The 18634-nt window shown below is 36.5% G+C and overlaps 3 protein-coding genes across 3 annotated transcripts in view; all 3 read right to left on the minus strand.

The window, feature by feature from the left end:
• Positions 1–8078, minus strand: part of LOC111329923 (doublecortin domain-containing protein 1) — a 31432-nt gene extending 23354 nt beyond the window's left edge. Inside the window, exons 1-9 of the mRNA XM_022934691.2 lie at positions 7720–8078; positions 5130–5342; positions 4747–4796; positions 3533–3663; positions 3278–3440; positions 2671–2870; positions 2068–2161; positions 856–1025; positions 461–547 (exon numbers count right to left, since the gene is read on the minus strand). Coding sequence (XP_022790426.2) covers positions 461–547; positions 856–1025; positions 2068–2161; positions 2671–2870; positions 3278–3440; positions 3533–3663; positions 4747–4796; positions 5130–5342; positions 7720–7862 — 1251 coding nt within the window. The 5' untranslated portion in view covers positions 7863–8078. The remainder of the gene's footprint in view (positions 1–460; positions 548–855; positions 1026–2067; positions 2162–2670; positions 2871–3277; positions 3441–3532; positions 3664–4746; positions 4797–5129; positions 5343–7719) is intronic.
• Positions 8079–8434: 356 nt separating this feature from the next.
• LOC111329955 (uncharacterized) lies at positions 8435–11010 on the minus strand. Its single transcript, XM_022934723.2, has one exon. The coding sequence runs from the start codon at positions 10818–10820 to the stop codon at positions 8838–8840; it is 1983 nt and encodes a 660-aa protein (XP_022790458.2). The 5' UTR covers positions 10821–11010; the 3' UTR covers positions 8435–8837.
• Positions 11011–11654: 644 nt separating this feature from the next.
• On the minus strand, positions 11655–18467 carry LOC111329927 (uncharacterized). Its single transcript, XM_022934694.2, has 4 exons — positions 17989–18467; positions 14129–14181; positions 12876–13784; positions 11655–11914 (listed from the first exon to the last, which is right to left on the minus strand). Exons 2-4 carry the CDS (start codon positions 14171–14173, stop codon positions 11738–11740), a joined length of 1131 nt encoding a protein of 376 aa, XP_022790429.2. The 5' UTR covers positions 14174–14181; positions 17989–18467; the 3' UTR covers positions 11655–11737.
• Between the last annotated feature and the right edge of the window lie 167 nt (positions 18468–18634).

Raw genomic sequence — 18634 nt, forward strand, 5'->3', positions numbered from 1 at the left:
CTATTCTGGGGCAATAACAGTATTCCTTACACCTCACACCCACGAGACCAGGATAAGTTTGTGCAATATAGGCCACTTAGCTCAAGCACTCACTTACCATACGAGGGTTGCAAAGGGTTTAAGACCTTAGATTAAGGCCAAAATTGATATGGGACAACAGAAAGGCAAGCATTATTCATGAAGTTATAAACCAGGATGAGGTATGATTTGTATCTGCAAATCTACATGACCATGCAGTGAGTTTTTTTCTTTCATTTCATGAAATGTCCAAAGATTTGAAGCACTCTTGTTCAAGTACACATGATGCTTGACTTTTTCTAAAATTCATGCATGAAACATTATCAGGACCCTTCACCCTTTGCTAATCTCCCATATGTTATAACCAACTTTCTTTAAAAGTTTTATCAAAACTGGGTCTCAACAGTCACAAGTCATAATTTTCAAATACAGTAAGCCTTACCTCCTTTATTTCATTTTCAATCTCTGCTTCACTCATGGCCATTATTTCTTTGGAGACAACTTCTTCACCTTTCAGACATTTTTGAAGCTGTTAAAGCAGTTCCAAAATTTGATATTAAGAAAAAAAAAACAATTAAATAATATATAATCAATTACAGTTAGTAATAACTTTACTAGTACTCTTGCAATCTCTTATGATAAACAAATACTTAATGCTTAGCCACAATCTACACATCTATAGCAAGTCATTGTATTGGAACTAAAATATTAATTGTTCACTAGAGTTCAATTCCTATGACTTTGTATATGCTTTAACTTGAAAAAAAAAAGCCTCTGCGAAACATTGTTCTTTTAAAAAAGAAAAAATCTGTTTGGATATGAAGGAATTGTTCTCACCTCTTTCTTGTAAACTTTGCTTTGCTTTAATCTGTCCTTGGTGCTCAGCAAAAGTGTTGTGATAAAATGATAAGCTCCTTTAGGACTGAATCTCTCCCCTCCCCTGGTCACCCAAACTGGTCCTAAAATAACACTGACTGATGGCTGAAGAACTCTGTCCAGTACTGGTACTAAAAAAGGGATGATACAAAAGTTATTGCATTGCATGTATCATTAAAAAAAGTAATGTGCAAACTGATAATAACCCTAAGTGTCAGTAAAGTATCTCCCTTAAGTATAAAATCGGAACTACAGTAAAAACCCGCAAGTAAGAACCTAAAAATTAAGAGCCTGTTAGCCTAAAATTTGCCATCTATACCCCCTATAAACAAGAACCTATTTAGCCTAAGAAATTAAAATAGGTTCTTATTTTCTAAAATCATATAGTACATTACAGGTACACTGAAATCATTTACTGTAATCATAATTGAAGAAAAACCAGATTGCCATTGCTGTAAAACATTATTTTCTTAAGAAAAATGAATGCAAAATAATTATGTAGTTACAAAGCATACTAAGCAAGTGTAGATCCACACTACTGTATGGTAAATGCAGTGAAGCTAGTAATAATTACAAATAGCAACAATAAAAAAAAAATGTATTTAAATATTTTGATGCAGAAGTTCCAGGTTAAAAAGAAGGATACATTGATATGTATATTCAGTTACAGTTATACAGTTGATATTATGCCATGTTTTGACATTGAACTAAACTGGATCAAGTTGAAAGAAGGACCATAAATTTATAGAAATTTTGGGCTCTGTTTACCCAGTTTTAAATTCATTTTCTAAATGTTACAGTTAAAGCTTAGAACAGCTAGGCAAGCATATAATTAGATGTAAATATACAAATTCATATTATTTCCCTTTTTGTGGGGGGGGGGTGGGGTGGGGTAGGGGTGGTGTGGTGAATAAAATTAAAATATAGGACAATTACCAACTTGTTATGCAGGTGTGTTTTTCTCCAAGAATAAGAACCTGTATTAAGAACCTAAATAGCCCAAAATTTTGTTAAGTACCATTTATAAAAGAACCTGTTTAGGCTAACTTCTAAAAATGTAGGTTCTTACTTGTGGGTTTTTACTTTACTAACAGTACTTCATCTCCAAACATAACAAGATGGCTTTCAGGTAAATTTTTAATCAGAATGAGGAGTTCAACAACAACAACCAACCTTCTGAAAAACTCTTGATCTCCTTTCCCTGCCAATCAAACAATAATCTAGCCCCAGACTCCAAGTTTAATTTCTTTGTGCAGTCATCCAAGAACTGAGAATAAAAATATATTAAATGTTGTGTATCAATGGCAATAGTACCAAGTGCAGTCTAATTCAGTCAATAAGCATGGGTGATTAAAGGGTGGACATCAAGAAGTCACCAATAAGATTAATAATGGCAACATGACTGAGTGAAGTTTAATTTTAGAGAGCATAAAGACCTGTTCCCAATAAATAAAAAATTCTACAAAGTCTAAGAAAAACTCTTCAATCCCGAGCTCTGCAGTCATTAAATGTTTTTATACATAAAACATACCTGTTGACTTTTTTCCATGAGAAAATATTCTATACATATACTAGCAAGCATAAAAGACTTGTGCCATCCCATGCACTGGTACGATGGGTAAACTATGCTGTCAAACAGTACGATTACAAGCACGACATATCCTCAGTCCTAAGTGCTCAAACAAGGCTGCTTTTAATCAATTATGTTTGAAGCTTTTGTTAAAGATTCGATTTAACATTACAATGCAATATTCCACTATTACGAAAATTCCATACCTCGTCAAATCTCCCAGCAACTATTTCCACTCCATCAGAGCTCTCACCGTTCCTAAACACCAATATTCTTCTCTTTTGACTTTCCACAAGCGATTGCATTCTCTTGGAGAGAGATGGCTTTGTGCGACCTCTGGAGCGATCCTCAGGTAAAACTATCCCACTCAGTGTCCAAGAAGCAGACCTGCGCAGCTCTTCTCTGTCTAATCATAAAATGGAATGAAATGCACAGGAAAACATTAATGACCTTTAAGACTATGGGAAACGTACTGGTAGTGTCTGTGACACAGTAAAAACAGCATTTGATGGGATATTAAACTTTAACCAGCCATCGTAATAGCTCATATGCTTACTAATCTAACTGGAAATTTCTGAACCAGCCTCTGATTTAAAACAAGGGCAATAGCAAAGCCTTAAAATCGATATTAAGTAATTTTCTAGTGTTGTTATAGCAAAGAAAGTTATTTTCAATAGAAAAGTTTTTCCTTTTGCCCTGTGTTTGAAGTGTGGGTTCATGACACCCAAGAATTGATCTTCTGTATGATTGTTTTTACTCCCTCCAAGCTCTAAAATATTTCAAATTTCAGAGGAATGAACTGCTTATCACTACCTAATATAGAAGCATAAGGATCTCTGAAAGCCTCCCCACAAGACACATAAACATCCATATCTCGTGAAAGTTGTCTAGGATGAGTAACAACTGTGCCATCAGATAGAAAGAGCTTCCTTGCTGCAGACACAAGTCCCAGTTTGTCAGTGCAGGCATCAAGGAGCTGTAAAGAGGAACACATTAGTAAATAATTTATTTAAATTCAGAGATATGTATTACTTTAACTCATAAGTAATTCAAAGCTAATCAGTATACCTGAGTGAGATCTGGAACTGCAATTCTGGCATAGTTATCTCTGTTTCCATTCTGAAATGCTCTGACACAAATTAGTGGAGGTTTTTTCTTATACAATGGTTTTTTCTTCTTGCCACTTGCTGAACTAGACACTGAAAAAAAGAGAGACACTTTGGGAGGATTCTTGACATAAAAAATACAGTTGAATCTTCCTTTGGGATCACCTCTCGTAAGCAACCACCTCTCATTGGCCACCACTTTTTCAAAATACCAAAAGTTTCCAAGTCAAGTAACTATAAATGGATAAAGACTGATAGTTTTGAAAGAAACTGTTTGGGGCTGCGTCGGTGGGAGTAACGAAATAATCTGGATATATCAACAAAGTTGAAGTGGTAACTTCAACTTATAGCAATATGCGGTCTTTCCTTACACTTAGGTAGCACGGAAAGCCAAAAAAATCTTGAACAAAAGCTCATCTTTCAAACCGGCAGTCTAAATCCCACAGGGATCAACAAACGCTTTTCATTCTACTAATTTATTCTTGTTTTTCTCGTTGCCATGTTCCCATCAATAACGTAGGTCCACTCTCTGCCTTTAAAAGCACACACAACCCACAATTCCTTTATTCGCTCCAATGAAGGGCTAACACTCAAAACATCAGCTTTACGGTGGCCAATTTACCACTTCAACTTTGTTGATATATCCTAACTATAAATGGAACCTCTCGAAACTATCAAATAAGTGACCACCTCTCATAAGTGACGACTTGACCATCTCTCCCAAACAGAAACTGAAATTGTTTCAGCAGATGTTGTAAAAGTAGAGCTACCAGAAGTGTTTCCTGAAATAGCTATACTGCATGAATGTTAGCTCACATTGCATTCCCAGAAAAATTTGGACAGCATCAGTTGGAGTAACCAACAAGCCATGTATCTTACATGTGACTTTTCCCAAACGTTATATCAAATAATTTTATAAGATACAAAACAATCAGACAAGATCCTAAGATTTCTTTCCTTGAATAAGCCACTAAACGTTAGTTCTCTAGGTTTCACTGAACACTAGCAAAAGGGTCTAGTCGCCATAGGAAAATTACCCAAAATATACACCCCAAAGGCCTGACCTATAGTAGGTGAACACCTCCTGGAAGTGACCACTTAGTCTTGACATTCCTAGTGGTCACTTATGAGTGGTTCTACTGTATTAGCATATACAGACATAAGTGCTTTGTTTACCTGATGATTTTCTGGAAAAGGATGAAGTTCCTGAGCTAATTGAGCCTGACCTAAGTACGAAAGCGAAAAAAGAAAAGAAGTATTAGGCATCAACACAGGCATGATACACTTTTACTAAGCAATCATAATACACAACAAATAGCTAAAAATTTCAAGGGTGTAATGATGAGACAATATTCCCAATTTCAAAAGAATGTCACTTGAAATTGACAAAAAAAGAAGGCCTGAAAAATTAAGAAATGACTCACACTTCAATTTTTGAACACTTTTGGTGGCTTTACAAACCAGTGGTTCCAATCAGCTGGTGTATAGATTAAACTTAATTTTAAAGTTGCTTTGTTTGATAAATATTACTTCACTTGCAAAGTATTACTCAACTTCACCTATTCCTGGTAGCAGGAGCTGATACAGGGCGGGTGTGCTGTTTTGGACGTGGCTCTGTCATCATCCAGTCTGTTTTGTCAGCCCAGCCAATCACAGTGTGAGGAGTACTTTTTGATTTTCCTTTATGAGACAATATCGCTGACTTTGGTCTCTTTAACTGAGTACTGCTGTGTGTGTGCGTTGATACTGCATATGGAGACAACTTTGCTTCCCTAAATTAAAACAAAAATAAACAAGATGTAATAAATTATATCAAAAATGAGTGAGTGTTTCAACAGGGATTCCAAACACAGAGAAACTGATGAAGGCACAAGGCCACAGGCCAAGAGCTTTTATTGTTTCGAGGTGTTTGGAACCCCTGATGAAACAAGAAGAACAAGTTTTTGGTACAGCTTCTTAAACAAGTGGTCAACTATTGTTTCTTGAGTCTTATTGTTTGTTTTGTTAATTAAACAATACCTGTGTGATAAAAACAGTTTGGACACAATGTGTCATTTAGGAGTTATCCTACTTAATTTAGTGTTTATCATATTTATTGTTTTGTGGGACTTAAGGAAGAGTCAAGTTCAAGGTTTCTGATGCCCAAAACCCTTCACAAGGAAAAGGAATGTGTTATCAATTCTGTTCTGAAATCTAAGGTTTATGAGAACAAAATGGGTGTTATTGATTTTTCCTTAATGGCAAGACTAAAGAACGCACAAGATTTCCACCTTTGAGCCAGGCAGACTGTTTAAAGGTGAAGACATTATTGTGGATGTGCAAGAGTTGATGATCAATGTTAGTTCAGCACTTCAGAGTTTAACTTTTGGTAACTGTAACGTGTAAATCATTATAAATTCTATGAACTGCAAGGATCATGCATCATACGTATCTAATACCACAGTTCAAAATATGTGAACTTCATATATTCATTGTATCTGATTTATCATCACGGGTTTAGTACAAATCAACTTAACAGCCTGCTCCCAGTTGGCTTGTTAGCTTAATTAGTAGAGCACTCCACTAGTATCGCAGAGGTCAGTGGTTCGAATCCCGTACAGGCTTGATTTTTTTCAGGTCTGATTTTTGTTATTGCATAAATAGCGCTCTCTACTGCGAGGATCGTGCATCATACATATCTAATACCACAGTTCAAAATATATGAACTTCATATATTCATCGTGTCTAATATGCATTTTTGTTTGCGTGAGATATTATTTAGTTGGAATTAACTTATTCATGTCACATGATTTTTTCTAGTAGACATTTGGATATTGCATCCAGATCTTAAAAGATTTTTACCAAGTTTTTCACGCATACATACGTTAGTTGACCACTCCCCATGGGGGCTTTTCAGGGCCAATTCCCACCCATCCCACCTCAGGGGAGGACATCCACTACACAGTAATCTCGTGCGTGGGAAATTAATGTCTCCTACCCCTAACCCTGCAGGAGACGGGGCCTACAGTTTATTCGTCCTTATCCAAGAAGACTAGAATATCTATCCATTTATTATAGAAAGGTAGCAAATTCTCCTCACTTATTTTAAGATCATGAGTATCGGTCCGGCTGGGGCTCGAATCCTTGACCTCTCGTACAACACAATCCAGCGCTCTAACCAATTGAGCTAACCGGGAGGCGGTTGAGCTAATTTTCATTGGGTATCCAAATACATCCATGTCATGTGGTATACAGTTGTTGATTGCTGGGCTCAAGTTATGAATTATCGATGGTTTGAGAAGTATTTAGTAATCATTCCCTGGTTGAATAATTGTTTTAGTATAATTGCTAAAATGCTTTCAAATGCTGTTGTAAATTCATTTTGTTGTGGAAATCATTCTGAACGTTAAGAAAGCTTTGTGCATATTTTGTTACAATTATTGAATTGAGACAGGCAGCCAGTTTCCATTAGAATTAAACAGATTTATTCAATTTAATGGCTAAAACCATACTTAAACTTCATATCTTACCTTTGAAAAGTGTTACATCAAACTTAGTAGCATTTATCACATATTTGGTAGTGCTGACAAAATGCAAGGCAGCCATTTGAATTAGCTGCCCCCCCCCCCCCACAAGATATCAGATATGAAACCATCTTCAACCATCCAGCAAATGAGAATCTCTCAGGGTCCAGTTGTTCGAAGGCCAATTAGCACTAACCTGGGGTTAAATTTGAATCCAAGTTTCTATATTTCTTTGTTCAAGAGCCGTTTTGGGATTTTTTTTTTTTTTTTCAATTCTTTTCAGTGCATTCAATCATCAAATTGTAGACAAATGGAATTAAACTAAATTTTATTTTAAAGCTTTCAGATCTGAAATCAAATTTTACACTTACCCTGGGTTATCTTAACCCACCTTTGAACAACCGGGTCCAGAGCATTATAATTCTAAACCTAATTAGTTTCTGTCATTAGGACAAGGAAAAAAGTGAAGTTGCATAATTCATACCGAATCCATATCACCAATCACCACTTTCTGTGGCCAAAAGCACAATCTAGACTATGAAAGTAACCGCACTCTATGTTCTAGAGATTCCGGATCCGGATTCATTTTAATTTTATTTTCAATATTTTATTTACATAATCATCGATCTCTTGAATCTGAACTTACCTTTCTTTACGAACAGGAGAACTCTTTTGGATTTTGTCCATGCACTGAGCAAGCAGCACATCTTCATAGCCAATTTCCTCGCTCATTCCTCTTTGGAGATAAACAGAGGCTTTTCCCTTGCTGGCTCGTAATTTTGAGGCCATTTTGATTCTAGCAAACTTTGATTCAAACAAACGCAAACTTTATATACAAAACAAAACCGAGTAATTCATCAGCAATGCATTCATTGCAGCCGAGAAAACCCAACTCATAAATGAAAGGTGGGTAAATAATCAAATTCTTATTAAATCCTTGTCACTCCCGCCGCAGAATCGTCACAGTTTACAGAGATTTGCATTTTTCCAATATGGCGTCGCGTTGCTAAGAATGATGTCAGATTCTACAAGAAGGCCGCTGACCAGTATTATTTGGGCGGGAAAATTAACTAGGTCTTAGGATTTATCTCTGTTTTCACTCATCTTTATATATCTTCTTACTCATTTGATATATATAAGAAGGTAGCCAACCAGGTGCATAGCACCAAGTTTGCTATGACCATTCTTGTATTCAACAAGTACAAAAGGAATAATTGTTAAAGAAATGAACCACATTTTGGTAATGCTTTGGGCTTATGCTTTCAAATTTATTTGGATAAAATTAATTGGTCAATAAATTGGGTGACGATTTGGAAAACTAGAGGGCAGATGTCTCCCAAAATTTTCAAGCTGTATTCCCCTTATTCTGGTTCTAAGTCTGTCTCTTTTAATTCAAGATAATACAATTATTTAACTGGTAACATACATGAAAAAACTTTTGTGTCTAACTGGCTGAAAACAAGTGCTTTTTTCATGTAACACCTGTGCAAAGTTATAACTCAAGTGCAAATTACAAATAGTGCATGCCCTGTCAAAATTTTGTCTGTCTTGACATACTGGTATGCTTTTTTTTAATGTAAATTATTAATAAGTAAAAATATGATTTAATCTCATGCAATTTAGAGTAAATAGGCACTTGTAAAACTTTGAAAAGACTACAAATTACTCTCACCCTATGGGCTTGTGAAATGCAATTTTCATATTAACACCAAACTGCACTTGAAATCATGTTATTACCTATATCTACAACAATTAATTTTCCTGTTACCAACTTAAAGTCTTCACTTTGCCTAGATCACCATTTTCTTGAAACTTCCTGAATCGTTTTGAAGCAAATTGACAGAAATTCTGTTTAGCCATAACAGGGTGTTTAAATAAAATGAAGTCAATACCATAAAGGGTGCTCAACTCTTCACGGCACGAAATATCAGATTCACAGGATATTTCAAGTTTGTCACAAACAGTCTGGTACAAGACAAGGCTTGCTTTGCAGCACTCGGTAAACACTTCCTTCTCTGACAATGAGACTAGATTTTGGGTAAAAATTCTTGTCAAAAAGGCAAATACATCAGTTTTTAAAGTGTTCAGAATGTGTATGTTCTGTAATAAATCCAACAAGTACTTGAACAAAAGCATGACAGTTGTTTCCCCTTCTGCTGCGCCCAACACAGGTGGATAGGGCACTTCCAAAGCACTTTTTGTAGTGTCATGACAGGAAAAATAAATCTCTAAAAGGTATCTATGGTCTTCTAGAGGACGTGACTCATCTGAGGTTCCAACAGTTGCTGCTGATAGGGAATCAAGAAGAGAGTTCAATATACAGTATATATATAGCTTATTTCCTGCTTCACCAGTCTTGCAAAAGATTTTCATTTGGCCTTCCACAATTCTTAGTATTGGGCAAACCTTCCCATCATAGTCAAGCTGAGTGTTGTATGCTGCAAGGAAAACATTATGTAGTGTTGTAGGAAGATTATTTACTGCTGCAGTGATGCCATCAGCCACAGAAGCAAGATCGGTTTTCTTGATATATTGGTCTATCAGGTTGTTTTCTGGGATGAAGTATTGTGGAATGCTTCCCCTCTTCAGACAATCAGCCAGGGTTTTCAACAAATCAACTACTGATTCAAGAAGATGTCTCCATGTTTCCAAAGGCTTCTCTTCACACTTCCATAAAAAAATTGTTTTCAAATGATATGATGATGGAGCTTTTTCCACAGTTGTCCCTGAAACACTGTCCTTCATTTCTTGAATGACTTGTTTCATAATCAACTTAGCCATGATATAGCTCTGGCATTGTTCAATTGCCAGTGAGTGTATAAGCTTCTTCTCAGCATTAGAAAATGAAAGTCTCCACTCAGTTTGGCTCAAATTGCTGTCTGCACTATCATGACAAAACACTGGTACAACATGACAGTCTTCACTAATTATCTCCAAAATAAGCTCTTTGCTAGGCCAATCAAAAGCACGTGTTCTGTCTGCCCATCCACCTGCTAAGGTTGTCCATCTCTCACAGCGCAAACATGGGACATAGTCATGAGGATAATTATTTCTTCTGCCAGGGCGATCCCGTCTATTCAGAGCTGGTCCACTAATAACGACCCCACCTGCAGGGAGCTGTGGTCCACTTACTAGGGAATAAAGTGCAGTCTTGTTAACAACCTCAGACCAAAACATTTTGAAGCTCTCTGTGGTCAAAAATGTTGTATTTCCTTTCTCGTCGACGGTACTCAGTTGAACATAACCAGGATGGCTACTTGGAACCAAGAAGACATGTTTTTCCGTACGTTCAAATTTGTCACTCGAGGCCTCACAAGCAACTTCTTCTCTCTCATCTTCGGCTATACAGGTATAAAAATATTCCGGTTGAGTAGATTTAACGGGGTTTGTTTCAGTGTCCTTACCGTCCAACTTTAAATCATTTTCAACAACCACCATTGAGCAATCGATAAGCATGACATCTATATCATTATTTGCCTCCCTTTTCCCATCTTTGTAAACCCAGTGGATTGCATATAAGTTCTCTGCAACACTACCAGACATCAAAAGTTGCACTCCTCTGCCGCTTTTACTCTCCAGTTCTTCCTCGAATGTCTTGTAACGCTTAAGAGAGTTGAGAAACAATCGGTGATTGTGTTGAGTCTCTGTTGCATTCAGTATAATTTTCATTACTGCTTCCAGAGCACCATTGGTCCATACTGATTCTACCTGCTCTGCTTCTAGGGTTCCTAACTTCATTTCCTCCATGATTCTTAAATGAGAGACCACGATGAGTACAAGACGGACATATTCCAAAATCAACAGGCAATCTGAGTGAACCCAAACGTCCCGTTACCTCTAGAAGGTTACGGTGAATTCCACCCTTTCCAAGGCTGACTTCCTCATCCCAACAATCCACTTCCGTGTCGGGTTCAACAGAGACCCGCTCAGAGGCACTGGCAACTAGTCAAACTTGTTGATTGGCTAATACATGCCATGGGACTGCCGTGGCATCGCTCGCGGGTTGGTTACCAATCAAATGACTGCTTTTTCACGTGATTACAGAAGAGTTGCAGAAATAATGGGTGCTATTCCGATTGCTTTGTTGTTCTCTGCTTATGTCATATTTCCTTGTTCTCCGCTGGTCACATTGGGCTTCTAGTAAAAAATGAGTGATTACCCGTAACCGTTAAGTGACCTCTTCCTATTGACTACAGTTTTGAGTGTGTCTAGAGCAGTGGTTGGGGTGGGGGGAGGGCACTGAAATGCCAGTGCCATTAATGGAAGCTCAAACTGGGGTGCAGGGACAAGTTTTGAACCACCAATGCCCACAATTACTTGCCTCACGCTAAGGGATAAATAAAGTCAAGAAGATTATTTGATTTTAAGCTATACATTTAAGGGGGATTACTGGAAAACAATTTTTTTCTACAAGTGTGTCATGGGAGACCTAATAGCTGGTTTTGTTTTTTGTTTTTTGTTTTCACTAAATGTCGCCATATCAAAATAAACAGTGTGTCATGGGATACCTAATAACTGTTTATTTATTTATTTTTTTTTTTTTGCTAAATGTAGCCATATCAAAATAGACCTTGCACACCACAGAGTTCACTAACTTTTTATTCGATGCAATTACACTAAAAATTCAGTCTAAAACAGTCTTGAAGTAAATTTGAGGTGATGTATCAGGAGCTTTTTGGTTTGTGCTGTTTTTGCCTCCATTTACGAACATGTTTTGTAATAACTTTCACAACAACTTCAGAATGTTGTAAAAGTGCAGATTGAGCACTTCCTGAAAGACGAATTTTTTCACTTCCTGGATGTAAAACATTTGATATCTGATCTTGTGCTGTGGACCAAACCTGACAACAAAAGTAGAAATAATAATATATCAATGAAACTGAAAAACTGATAAAAATGTTATGATCAAATTTGAGAGAAATTTGTAATGATCCTTATATGGTGTTACATGGATCTTTTTCATGACAAAAAGTTACAAGTTACAAATTAAAGGCCAGTTATTTACATAAAGTCTAACCCAAACAGCGGCTTTACCTGAGCAGTGGGCCTTATGTGTAATAATAATAATAATTTATTTACTTATATAGCGCCCTTTAACATTACAGGATGATCAAAGGCGCTTTAAAATCCAAGAAAATTAACATTTACAATAAATAATTAAAGTAAAGATACTATTTACAATAAATAATTATAATGAATGAATAAAAGGTAGATAAATACAGAATACCAATAAGATTGTAGTGCAAATCTAAAACACTAGCTCCCTCTTCAAGAGAGGAACAACACAAACTGAGCTGAATTTTATTCACCAAGAAATGCAAAAAAAGAAAAATTTAAGTAATTCAGAATCACTTTCCTTGGAATTTTGACATTTGAAAGACAAAAATAGTTCCACAGTTTGATACGAGTATAATCCTTTGAACTCCCAAAAGTGGTTAAACTGTAACCTTTCTTTGCAATTCCATTGTGTTATGTTGCAAACAGGTTACAAGAACAGACAAGCTCATCAGCCTAAAGGTGTTGTCTTGATATGAGACAAATTTTATTTTCTCTAATTTACAGGGAAATGTATGGCAGTGAGTAGGCAGAATTAATGATTGAATCTTGGGAGTAACAAAGTTAACCTAAACTCCCAAGATCTAATGATTAATTCTCCCTTCTTCAAATTAATGTTGGGAATTTGGTGTTAGATCGAGATAACTTCTACCTGATAAGTGTGAATATTCTCATTACCTGTTTGCTGAATAATGTTTAGATGTTTATCACTTGCAGTAGTTGAGGGGATTAAAAGAGAATTCTTACCTTATGTAAGTTCCCTTCCAATCTGTCATCATACACAGCACTGCTGATGATAGACACATCCACTGACTGCGGAAATGGTTTTATTTTCCGCACCATTCTTATCTGTGCTAAGCTTTCATTTGCAAAGAAAAACTCATCAACTCCTGAACTTAGATGACCTGGTTTACATAGAAGATACTTTTGACGCATTGTTACGTTTTCTGGCAATAGTTTATGTTGCAATGGAACTTTCATCAAACCAAGGATTAGAGCTAATCTTGTGATTCCTGTAGCAGCAGAAAACTGTAAAACTTGTTGAGAAGACACATATTGTTCAAACCACACCTTCGTCCAATCATCCCCAAACATTCCCTCCACAAGGGGATTAATTAATACTAGGCTTGCAACATTGTTCTCGAACATCTGAGTATAAAATCTTGCATTTACAGCACCCAACTCAGCTCCAACTAGTATAAAGGGTTGTGGTTGATCAGAACTTAGAGTGAAAAGTCGCTGAAAATCTTCCACCATTCTCTCACTCGTTGAAAGCTTGCCTCGTTTGGCCTGTTCTGGCTCAGACCAATTCACCAAAGGTCTTTGACTAAAGCCAAGGCCTGCTCTGTCATAAACACAAACTTTAGCCACCTTGGCGATATGAGGAGTAATCAAGGCCCAGACATCTGATGATTTGCCTGTTGGTGCATCTAGAATAACAGTGGGTGGACCACGCCCTAAACAACCCATAAACAGTTTTTGTTTCCAACCAATGTCATAGAGTTCCCCTTGTGGTCTAAGTGCTGCATCCTCACGATAAAGTGCTGCGTGATTGAGAAAACCAGGAACTAACAGCAGTAAGGAATACTTGAGCAAACCCCACCAGCTTCCACTTGTCTCATTCTTTGATTCTTCTTTTTTAGTTGAAGGGTTTGACTGCAACATAATGCAAAAATTATTTAAAAGCAAAATTAAGCCAGTGTATGTAAGGAAGATATCCTTTACAACAAGAACAACAAAAACAAGAAGTGTTGTTCTAGAGTACAGTAGTTACGTGGTACAAATTTTATTTTGACTCCTCTACATTCTAATCATAATCCAACACAAAAAACCATCATATCTTTATCCCTTCCTTACCTTTTTCAAAAATCTTAGTTTGGTCTTACACTTCTCATTTAAAAACTAAGACAAGAAACTGCTTAGAATCAATGGTAATTTCCCAAGTAAGAGTATAGATGACTTGCTGCAACCACCAGAAAAAAAGATATTTTCATATTTACCTCTACTTTATTCCCACATCTGTTTTCAGACTTCCGTTGCCTCATTCTGTCTTCTAAAAGCAACATGAAAATTTATTGCAATTGATGTGCTCTGTCTCAAATGCTTGACAATTGAAATAATTTTCCATACATAACAGCAAATAAAAAGATTACGGTAATGCAAGCAGAAATAAAATGAAAATTCTACCTTTGGGCTATTCCACATGAGACATGAATATTTGACAGATTTTCAAATTCAAAATATGAGAGCCAAATAAACTTTTAATGAAAGCTTATACATAGTTCTCTAAGAATCCAAATCTAGATCGGCAGTAGTGGCCATGCCCAAGGTGTGTGATGCCATTGTTTTTGAGGGTTTTTATTAACTGAATAAGCCATTTTACATACCAATATCTAAATTGCTATATCTCAAAGAAATTTGATTGCCATGAATCAGATTTTGAGATCTTAACTACTCACTAGGATGGGCCTTTCAATGCCAAAAGAAAAAAATTCTCAAACATTTAATGCCTCAGACGTACAAAGACATAAATAGTGTTGCGGACGTGACCTTCAGGGTATGATTCAGAGCAACATTTATTTAATTTCAATGTAGGTTCTCAACTGTTTCAGGTCTTATTTATGCTGCTCTTATTGTTAAGTATGATGATAATTTTGACACCCCAACTTGCTCAAATTTGTTAACTATTTAACAGATAACAGGTTGCGGACGTGACTGTTGCGGACATGACACATTTGTAAAAACCCAGAAAACCTCATAAAATTTTCAAACATGAGAAGATGTGTTTCTATTTAATGACAGGAAATGGTAATTATAGACATATTATGATATATGTAAAGCTAATCACTTTTTTACAATTTTCTAAACATACATAAATGCTCTTTGCCGTAAAAAATGACCTAGATCATCAAAGTTTTTATATTTTATTTGTTGTTTATTTCCCGATTTACCGATAAAAGCAATAAAAGCAGCATTTTTACATCAGTGGCATTACTCTGAACGTTATTAGTGGTGAATGAAAAGCTCTTTCTTGAACATCCCCAAAATGTCACGTCCACAACAGATTTTGGTCATGTCCACAACACAACATTTTTATTCTTTATATATATTACGTATATGAGAACGATCCTTCGCAGTAAAGCACTATTTGAGCAATAGTGAAAATCAGACCTGAAAAAAATTTCAGGCCTGTACGGGATTTGAACCACTGACCTCTGCGATACTAGTGCAGCGCTCTACCAATTGAGCTAACAAGCCAACTGGGAGCAGGCCATCAAATTAATTCGATATAAACCCGTAGATGATAAATTAAACAACAACAAACATATGAAACATATGTGTGAACTGCGGTTATGAGACGTATATGAGAACGATCCTTCGCAGTAAAGCACTATTTGAGCAATAGTGAAAATCAGACCTGAAAAAAATTTCAGGCCTGTACGGGATTCGAACCGTACGGGCTGCACTAGTATCGCAGAGGTCAGTGGTTCGAATCCCGTACAGGCCTGAAATTTTTTTCAGGTCTGATTTTCACTATTGCTCAAATAGTGCTTTACTGCGAAGGATCGTTCTCATATACGTCTCATAACCGCAGATCACACATATGTTTCATATGTTTGTTGTTGTTTGATTTATCATCTACGGGTTCATATCGAATTAATTTGATGGCCTGCTCCCAGTTGGCTTGTTAGCTCAATTGGTAGAGCGCTGCACTAGTATCGCAGAGGTCAGTGGTTCGAATCCCGTACAGGCCTGAAATTTTTTTCAGGTCTGATTTTCACTATTGCTCAAATAGTGCTTTACTGCGAAGGATCGTTCTCATATACGTCTCATAACCGCAGTTCACACATATGTTTCATATGTTTGTTGTTGTTTGATTTATCATCTACGGGTTCATATCGAATTAATTTGATGGCCTGCTCCCAGTTGGCTTGTTAGCTCAATTGGTAGAGCGCTGCACTAGTATCGCAGAGGTCAGTGGTTCGAATCCCGTACAGGCCTGAAATTTTTTTCAGGTCTGATTTTCACTATTGCTCAAATAGTGCTTTACTGCGAAGGATCGTTCTCATATACGTCTCATAACCGCAGTTCACACATATGTTTCATATGTTTGTTGTTGTTTGATTTATCATCTACGGGTTTATATCGAATTAATTTGATGGCCTGCTCCCAGTTGGCTTGTTAGCTCAATTGGTAGAGCGCTGCACTAGTATCGCAGAGGTCAGTGGTTCGAATCCCGTACAGGCCTGAAATTTTTTTCAGGTCTGATTTTCACTATTGCTCAAATAGTGCTTTACTGCGAAGGATCGTTCTCATATACGTCTCATAACCGCAGTTCACACATATGTTTCATATGTTTGTTGTTGTTTTATATATATTATTTGTTATTTATTTCCCAATTTACAGATAAAAGCAGTAAAACAGCATTTTTACTTCAGTGGCATATTACTCTGAACATTATTAGGGGTGAATGAAAAGCTCTTTCCTGAACATCCCCAAAATGTCATGTCTGCAACACAACATTTTTGTTAATAAATCCATGGTAACAAGTAATTTCTATAATATCTTTTCAGATTTATGAAGCACAATTACTATTGCATTTAGTTAGTATATGCAGTTTTTTTTATAGGTTTTCAATTCACAGGAAATTTGAAGTAACCAAAAGCAATTCAAATCAATGGTTGTTTTAGGAGTCACATCCGCAACACACTTTGAAAAATTATTTTCTCTGGATATCTAAGAGATAGTCAAAATGTTTTCTGGCAAAATAAAAGGTACTTCCGGGGTAGTTTTATGACATAAGTCGTTTCAATTCAAATAGTTTGGATCTGGCTTTAGGAGACATTTAATACCCAAATTTTGCCTCTAAATGTCACGTCCGCAACATGGAATTGACCCTTTGAGGAAAAGTTTAACAAGTCACTTGGTGAATTTCTAATAAAAACTAAGCATCGAAAACCCTCCATACAACAGAAGTGGCTTCAATCAAGAGGTACGATTCCAACTGTCATCATGCCTTTAACCTTTTGCTTCTGAGATCTACATATTACCAGTAATACTTGTTACTGTCTGCTTTACTTTACTTATAACTTAAGTTGTAAGAATTAGGTGTTAAATTAGATCGTATCCCCTGTTTGGTACTTTTTCTGTTCTCTAATCACCTACTTCCTTGAAAATATATATAGATTGTAAGGAAAATTTCCTTTTTGGTCACTCCTAGGAGTAAACAGGCTAAAGCCACTATAATGGTAGGTAATGAGGACAACTTACATCCCACTTCATCTACACCTCCTTTTTCAATTAACCCTCTGACTCCCAAGACCTGGGCTGAGTTGTTCAAAGGTGGGTTAAGATAACACAGGATTAGTGTGAAATTTGATTTCAGATCTGAAAGCTTTGGAAGAAATTTCAGTTTAATTCCATTAGTCTACAATTCGATGGTTGAATGCCCTTAAAAGAATTGGTAAAATTATCCCAAAATGGCTTTTGAACAGAGAAGTATAGAAACCTGGATTAAAATTTAACCCTGGCTTAGAGCTGATCGGCCTTTGAACAACTAGTACTGGACCCTGATTGTAACACGCAAGCGCTTCAAATCCAAAAGAGCAGGAATATAGTTCTCGATTCATTTCGTAATTTCTTTTACACTTTTTGTTCATAAAGTTAAGCGTTAAATTCAAGCCTCATAATCGAATGTTTCTTGCGTTGTAATTCATTCTTCAAAGCATGCATGCTCACCATGCGGACATCTGTAGGTCTGGTTGACCGGAAAAAGTACCCACGGTTTCCAAATTAAGTAAAAAATATAAAAGAACCCTTCGCACAACTTGTTTAGCAGAGAAATACGTTAAAGTCTCACCTGTATAGGTGCGCTGCTTTCCGCCGGTCTCCCGAAGCGCGGTAATAATGAGCAAAAACGCTGACCATTAGACCACCGGCCTAAAAGCTCAAAGGAAACTGGTTTCCAGTCTTGCCGCAAGATGTTGCCGCACCGATTGAATAAAAAAACTTAACGCCAAATTTGATATGTACTAATGAACGCGTGGAAGAATTTTGTTTTCCGGCAGCAATCATGACTTCTGCCAGCCACCCAAAGAAGAGAATTAATCATGATTTCACAACCTTGTGTCTCACATATAGGCTTTGTTTGAGGTTGATAGATTTTATGAATATCATTCGTTTGCCTCTCTTTCAACGTAGACATCTAGCGACAAAATTAAAATACATAGGTGAGGGATCGTCTTTGAAAAGTTCAAAACTGACAGGAAAAACTTCTTTAGATATTTCTATTAAAGCTATCGTTGTTTTTTCCTGCAATCTAAGTTAAACCATTGCAGCCCGCTTTTCTTTCGAATATCTTTATCTGGAACGCAGATCAGATATCAACTACCCGTAATGTTGACAAGCAGTTATACTGGCCTCATATTAGGCACTTCATCTTTGATCTTACTCTTGAGGAGTATAAAGCTCAAATCTGCTGTATTACTCCTTTTAGTAGGATTATG

This window comes from Stylophora pistillata, chromosome 10 (assembly GCF_964205215.1).
Source record: "Stylophora pistillata chromosome 10, jaStyPist1.2, whole genome shotgun sequence".
Classification (NCBI taxonomy): domain Eukaryota; kingdom Metazoa; phylum Cnidaria; class Anthozoa; order Scleractinia; family Pocilloporidae; genus Stylophora; species Stylophora pistillata.